The sequence below is a fragment of the Sorex fumeus genome, unplaced genomic scaffold (genome assembly GCF_029834395.1).
Source record: "Sorex fumeus unplaced genomic scaffold, SorFum_2.1 ptg000047l, whole genome shotgun sequence".
Classification (NCBI taxonomy): Eukaryota; Metazoa; Chordata; class Mammalia; order Eulipotyphla; family Soricidae; genus Sorex; species Sorex fumeus.
This window is the reverse complement of record NW_026606104.1, coordinates 3,992,640-4,000,064: the sequence shown is the minus strand read 5'-3', so window position 1 is coordinate 4,000,064 and position 7,425 is coordinate 3,992,640. Positions and strand designations below refer to the sequence as shown.

Genomic DNA, 7,425 nt, shown 5'->3' with positions numbered 1-7,425 from the left:
CGCCCGGCGCGCGCCCCCTGGTGGCTGCTTCGAGAAGATGCCCTGCGGGAAGCCCGGGGTTGGGGGGAGGGGAAAGCGCTGAGCCGGATGCGAACCCTGGCCTGGACGGGATCTTAACTTCGTCCAGGGCTCCCAGGCCTCGCGTTTCTTACACCGCCCCCAGCCCGCACTAGCACTCCCCCCCCACACACACACATACACAGTTTTAGAAAAAGCAATGCCGAGAGGAGCAGACAGAGAAGCGCCGGTCGCACCCATAAAGAGAAAGAGCATCTTGTCACTAGCGCGGCTGAGGGGCCCTCTCCCGTCGCCTCGGCTAAGTGGAGGCCAGAGTCTATAAGCCTGAGCTTTTGCGGTCCACAAATTCGACATCCGGATTTGGCGCCAAGTCCTCGGGGTGGTGTGCAGCCACCAGCAGCTGGTACGTGGCTGTGCCAAGCGTGGCCCCCACCAGGGGGGCTACCACAGGCACCCACCACCAGCCGTTACCAGCACTGCAAGACAAGGGTGAGAAGGAGCTGGGTTATCCAGGTGTACGTCTGACTTTCGCTCCATTTCCCAAGAACTGGGGCATTCCCCCATTGTATTCCCTGGGGTGCAAGAACCCCTACAAGAAAAGTGTGTGACCACCAAGGCATAGCACTGGAGAGGAGACCACCCTACCCCTCACCCCACCCCCACACACACACACCAGGCAAGGCCTGGTCCAGCCTCTTGGGAAATTGTCTAAATAGGATGAGATCATTGGGTCCCACAGATGTAACATGGTGGGGCCCGAGCCATAGTACAGCGGGGAGGGCATTTTCCTTGCAAGCAGCTGACACCCAGGTTTGATCCGCGTTATCCCATATGGTCCCCCGAGCACTGCCAGGAGTAGTTCCTGAGTATAAAACTAGGACTAACCTCTGAGATTGCCGGGTGTAACCCAAAAAGTCAAAAAAAAAAAAGAATTAAGATGGTGTGCTGGGGAACAGAGAGTGTGGGCCTCAGCACAACGGGGAGGCAGGGGTGAGGGGGGAGAGAGAAGGAGGAACTGGGCTAGGGAGGATGCTGTGAGGGCAGGGGCCAGAACAGAGCCTTCGACAGTGGTGGTGTGTGGAACTGCTGCTCACCTGAAGACCTCAGGGCCCCAGCCAGCCACGTAGGTGAAGAGCCGAGGACCCAGGTCCCGGGCTGGGTTCAGCGGGAACCCACAGTTGACCCCCATGGAGAGCCCGATGGCCAGGATCAGCAGCCCCACGACCACAGGCTCCAGACCTGCAGGCACCCCCTTGTTCCGTGTGTCCAGGATGGCCAAGATGCCCACGATCAGCATCCAGGTGCCTATGACCTTGCAGTTGGCAGAGGCGGAGGTTCCCTTGGTATGCAGATCCAGGCTTCACCTGCTCCCTCCTCCCCAAACCCTCCGGGTCACCCCACCCGCACTCCCGACCTTGCCCCACACAAGCAAACAGAGGTGGAACCCCCCCCCCCCACCCACACAGATCCCGGGAGGCAGACTGGGATCCCCAGGACCAGAAGCAAAGCTGGAGGCTTGCCGCTTCTCCCCACCCCAACCCCTACCTGGTCCAGGAAGCCATTGTTAATGGACAGGTACGGGGCTGGGTAGGTGGCAAAAATGGAGGCTGTCTCCTTGGGGCCGGTGACTGTCAGGTTGCCACCGGTATAGTTCTGTAGGGCATCTGTGGGGAGAGTCGCATCCAGTCCAGTCAAGGCCGTTCTGGGGTTCCCCCACCCCCACACAGGGGACCCCCAACCCTACTCCCTCTTACCATAGTAGAGCACGTACGTGGCTCCGGAGGCGCAGAAAGCTGACAGCAGCTGCACAACGCAGTAAATGGGGAGCTTGGCCCAAGGCATGCGCCCCAGGAGGCACATGGCCAGGGAGAAGGCTGGATTCAGGTGCGCGCCTTCAGGGACCAAGAAAAGGAAAGTGCCATCCTTTAAGGTGTGTCAGTCAGCGGGCACTGCCACCAGGGCCTGCCACTCAGCTTCTCTTGTCACCACCGTCATGTCTCGTCAGGTTCCTGTTCCTAGAATCCCTGTTGCCCTCACACAGAGAAACCTTGGTTCGAGCCCAGACGATCTGCTCCTCACTCACACTGGAGGCGTCAGGGGGAGAAGGCGGTGAGGGCCTGAGCCCCAGAGCACTCCAGGGGGGACGCACGTTAGAATAGCATTTGCCTTGGCTTATCTATTTGGGGGCACACCTGGTGGTGCTCAGGGTCAACTCCTGGCTCTGCACTCAAATTACTCCCAGTGGTGCTCAGGGGACCGTTCGAGATGCTGGGGAGCAAATCCGAGTTGACCACACTCAAGGCAAGCACCCTCTCCATTGTACTATGATTCTATGATTCTGCCTCCTTTTTGTTTTGTTTTGTTTAATTTTTTTTTTCTTTTTGGGTCACACCTAGCAATACACAGGGGTTACTCCTGGCGGTGCTCGGGAGACCATATGGGATGCTGGAAATCAAACCCAAGTCGGCCTGTTGGGCTATCGCTCCAGCCCTTTTTGTTTAATCTCATTTTGGAGGTGTTTTGGTTTTCGAGTCTTACCTGGAAGTCCTCAGGGTTGATACCTGGCAGAGCTTGGGGACCCTCTGCAGAGCTGGGAATTGAACCCAGTTCAACAACACGTGCAAGACAAGCACCTTACGGTCCTTTTATTTTTTTCCCTTTGGATTTTTTTGTTTGTTTGTTTGTTTTGGGTCACACTCAGCAATGCTCAGGTGTTGCTCCTGGTTCTGCACTCAGGAATTACTCCTGGCAGAGATTGGAGAACCATATGGCATACCAGTGATCGAACCCACGTTGGCTACATGCAAGGCAAACACCCTACCTGCTGTACTATCACCCCCACCTCTCCCTTTGGATTTTGGGGGCACACTTAGTGTTGCTCAGAGGCAACTGCTCTGTGCTGGCGTAGGGGCCACTCCTACCACACAGTGCCCGGGTCTCCAGCCCGGTGCATGCTCTCTCTCTGGGCCCAGCACTTGCCTTTGAAGCCTGGCTCTCGCTGTCTCTCAAGGTGAGTGGAGAATTTACTGGAGCAAGCGGGAGGGGGAGATATAGAAAAAGGAGGGGCTAGACAGGGCCAGAGTGCAGCCCGGACTAGTCCAGAGTTCTGTCAGAGCTCCAGGAGATAAACTCTGTGAGTCACCCCAGGTTCTGCCTTGTCCCCATCACCTCACACCTGCACTCCCACAGACCTACCTCTCCCCTGCAGCTGACCATAGCCTCACCTGAAACATTGCCACCCACGTAGATGGCTACCACCACAGCCAGGGCACCAGCCAGAAACATGGTGAAGAAGTTGCCTTTGGTGTCTTCACTGGTGACGGCCTGAGCCACAGCCCCCTGTGTGATGAGCTGGTGGGGAGATAGAGGGATAGAGGGGGCCTTTGCTGGACCCACGGGCACAGGAAGCAGACAGGAGGGGTGAATGGATGTGAGGAATCAGCAAGGAAGGGAGAATTCGGGGGAGATGGGGAAAGAGAGAAGAGATGTGGAGGAAGGCGAGTAAAAAGAGAGAAGGAGCAGGTCAGGAGACACTGGGGAAGGTTCTTGCCTTACTTGTGTCTCAGCTGGGTTTGATCCCTGGCACCACATACAGTGCCCCAAACCCCACCAGGAGTGCTCCTTGAGCACCACTGGGTGTCTTGCGCGTGCGCGCGTGCGCACACACACACACACACACCACAAAAGAAAAAGATCATGCAGGGAAAACACCACCAAGAGCTGAGTGCATGCCTGGCAGGAGCTTAATCCCCAGCACTGACGTAAGGTCTCCCCAAGTACTGCCAGGAGTCACCCCTGACCACTATCAGGTGTGGTCCCAAAGTAACAACAAAAGTAATAATAAGAGGGGTCAGAGAGAGATAGCATGGTGAGTAAGGTGCCGGTCTTGAACACGAACAACCCAGGTTCAACCTTGAACCATTTCCTTGAATATCACCAATTCGGCACCACCTATGGTGCCCCAACCCCGGACCCCACCAGGAGGGATCCCTGAGCACAGAGCCAGGAATAAGCCCCCCCAGGTGTGGCACCCTCCCCCTCAAAAAGAGGAAGGTGAGAGATAAAAGGATCAAGAACAAGGGCACAGAGGATAGCTAAGGAAACAGTGGGGCAGAAATGATGCGGAGTTTAATAAAGCAGAACACAGGGAAAAAGAGAGAAGGACCCCAGGACACAGGGACATCAGGAAGGGCCAGAATCCTTTTGCCTGCCTCCCTTTGTTCTTCCCCCAGATCCCCTGCCTACCATGAGCACAAACACGCCCAGGAATTCTGCCAAGCACTGTCGGGCCAGGAGGTTGTGGATCCGAAGCCAGCTCTTGACTTGGGTGAGAAGCTGAGCGTAAGCCATGGTGAAGACACCTGGTCCCTGGTCTCACAAGCACACAACTGCCACACAGCAGGTCCCTGCCAGGGGAAAGATAAGGAACAGACTTTAAACCACTTAGCTCAGCGACTGCTCACCAGCCCCAACCTGAACCGTGCACAGGTTACGGACCAGGGAGGTGAAGATAACGGAGAGAGCACGGGCAGGCTCCAGCCTTGGGCCTTGTCTCCTCCCCTCCCCCAACCCCCAGGTCCCCAGATGCACCCTCTATCAGCCTCTCAAGTTCTGTGGTCCTCAGACAACACCCATGCGCATACCAGGACCCCCAGGCTGTGCCCCTCAGGCACTTACATAATTGGCCCTAAAGCAATTTTGCTAAGGAGGGGTGTTAATAAAGACATCTCAAGGGAGGGACTGGAGAGATAGCACAGCGGGCAGGGCGGGTAGGGCCTTGCACAGGACAGACCCAGCAAATCATATGGTCCCCTGAGCACCGCCAGGAGTAATTCTTGAGAGCAGAGCCAGGAGTAACCCCTGTGCATCGCCAGGTGTGACCCAAAAAGCAAAAAAAAAAAAAAAAAAAAAAAGACATCTCAAGGGGCTGGAGAGATAGCACAGTGGTCGCGGCTGACCCGGGTTTGATTCCTAGCATTCCATATGGTCCCCTGAGTACTGCCAGGAGTAACTCCTGAGTGCAGAGCCAGGAGTAACCCCTGTGCATCACCAGGTGTGACCCAAAAAGAAAAAAAAAAATCTCAAAATCTGACCAAGAGACAATCTACAAGGCACTCAAATGCATTATGTTTATTTCTTTTTATTCTTTTCTTTTCTTTTTGATTTTGGGACACACAGCTAGCTGTGCTCAGGGCAGACTCCTGGTTCTGTGCTCAGTGATTCTGGCAGGGCTCAGGGAACCCCTGGGGTGCAGGGGATTGAAGCATGGTCAGTCATATGCAAATTAAACACCTTAATCCCTGTACTATCTGACCCCTCACATGCATTTTAAAAGCAGATGAGAGGCTGGCACCATAGTATAGCAGGTGGATCAATTGCCACACACACACTGACACACACACACACACACACACACACACACACAAATACACACGTCCGATCCAGGTTTGATTCCTGACATCCCATATGGTCCCTGAGCACAGACAGGAATGATCCCTGAGCTCAGAGCCAGGGGTAAGCCAAGCACAGCTGGCTGTGACCCAAAAAACAAACAAAAATTCACTGTCACTGTCCTCCTCTTGTTCATTGATTTGCTCGAGCAGGCCAGGTAACATTGTGAGACTTGTTACTGTGTTTGGGCATATCGAATACGTCACAGGTAGCTTGCCAGGCTTTGCTGTGTGGGCGAGATACTCTTGGTAGCTTGCTGGGCTCTCCGAGAGGGGCAGAAGAATCGAACTCGGGTCGGCCGTGTCAGTCGTGTGCAAGGCAAATGCCCTACCCACTTTGCTATCGCTCCAGCCCATACAAAAATTAATTAATTAAAATAAAAGTAGAAGATATGCTGGACAAGAAAATGGTGACAGCAATTTGCATAAACTTAATTTTTGACTTTGTGAATGGAGAAATGAAACCAAAGTTAACAACTAGTTGAAATCACTGACAACCTGCCAAGGGGCCAGGGCACAGTGGCCTGATACCGTCCAGCCTCACCAGGCCCCGAGGCTTTGCCCATGGGGCCCTCAGCACACCCTAAGTGACCTCTCAGTGTGTGTGTGTGTGTGTGTGTGTGTGAGCACACAGCACCACAGCTAAGTGCTATGACCCACCCAGAAACTCTCCTGCACCCCATGTGTGGAAGCACAACAAACTGGAAAAGGGTAACCTGACCCCAGGTCATTTACTAACACCATAGTCAAGAGATGGATGGGACTCCTTTCAGCTCAGGTGTACTCCCCAAAGTGTAGGGAAAGCCTGAGTGCAGTCTTCTGAGCCATTTCTCAGCCCTTGGTCACTGCAACAGCAACAGGGAAACAAATGGGGCCAGCGCCGTAGTACAGCAGGGAAGGTGCTTGCCTTGCATGTAGGCTCCATCCCCGCAATACATAGGGTCCGCCCGAGCACCCCCAGGAGTGATCCCTGAACAAAGAAGCAAGAGTAAGCCCTGAGCACCACCAGGCATGGCCAACAAAAGTCTGTGTGTGTGTGTGTGGGGGGGGGGGGGGTTTAAAAATATATCAAAGGTGGTGCAAATTGATTAATTCATCAATGAATAAAATAAAATAGTCAAACAGCGATTTTACCTTAAGTGGCAAAATTGCTGACTGACAATTAGGAGGACACTGGGGAAGTCTAAATTTGACTCTAAGATTTCCAGGAGCCTGGGAAAGGAGCAATTGTACAGTGGAGAGGGTGTTTGTTTGCCTTGCACACGGCTGATACGTGTTTGATCCCCAGCATCCCATATGGTCCCCCAGGCACCGCCAGGAGTAACTCCTGAGTATAGAACCAGGAGTAACCCATGAGCATCGACCCCCAAAACGAGAAAAACAAAACAAACAAAAAATAAATAAAACCAGGGGCCTGGGAGAGCAGAAAGGGCAAATGCACAGTTTTGCCTGTGGTGGCCTGGACTGGTCACCAGATTGCCCTGAACACAGAGCCGAGAGTAGCCCGTAAGCACTCCACACAAAAATCTAAAAAACACATACATGCAAAACTAGGTTTTCTTGGCTTTTTTTCTTAAGCTTGTGTTCTCTCTTTAACATGTATTTTCTCTTTCTCTCTTCTCACACTTCTAAATAAATTTCTTTCAATGAAAACTATTTAGCTTCACTACAGACAAAACAAAAGAGGTCTTCTGATGCCCCAATAATATTCTGTAATGCTTCTGAAAAGTCACCCTCATTAGGACCATTTTATTTTGGGGGGCCACAGTCCATGGTGCTGGGGTTCCAACCTGGTACTCCCCGTACAATCTCTCCAATCCCTAAAACCATTTTTAAAACTGGGCCAGAAATCTAGGAATGTGGTCCCATAGTGGGTATAACTCACATCTTTGGGGTCCTGAGTTCAAACCCTAGCACTACAAAAAACAAAATCAAATAATCAAAATAAAATAAGATA

The 7,425-nt window shown here is 53.1% G+C and overlaps 1 protein-coding gene across 1 annotated transcript; it reads right to left on the bottom strand.

Moving 5' to 3' along the window:
* Positions 1-334: 334 nt before the first annotated feature.
* AQP10 (aquaporin 10) lies at positions 335-4,368 on the bottom strand. The gene is made up of 6 exons (XM_056123669.1): positions 4,264-4,368; positions 3,243-3,369; positions 1,773-1,910; positions 1,564-1,682; positions 1,113-1,330; positions 335-494 (listed from the first exon to the last, which is right to left on the bottom strand). Exons 1-6 carry the CDS (start codon positions 4,366-4,368, stop codon positions 335-337), a joined length of 867 nt encoding a protein of 288 aa, XP_055979644.1.
* Positions 4,369-7,425: the final 3,057 nt, after the last annotated feature.

What these genes read in the sequence shown, in the direction of transcription:
- AQP10 (XM_056123669.1), bottom strand. Translation starts at nt 4,368, where the DNA reads ATGGCTTACGCTCAGCTTCTCACCCAAGTCAAGAGCTGGCTTCGGATC. An exon ending in CGTGGGTGGCAATGTTTCAG is followed by an intron (nt 1,911 to 3,242) that starts GTGAGGCTATGG and finishes TGGTCCCTGAAG; the next exon opens with GCGCGCACCTGAATCCAGCC. An exon ending in CACGTACGTGCTCTACTATG is followed by an intron (nt 1,683 to 1,772) that starts GTAAGAGGGAGT and finishes CTCTCCCCACAG; the next exon opens with ATGCCCTACAGAACTATACC.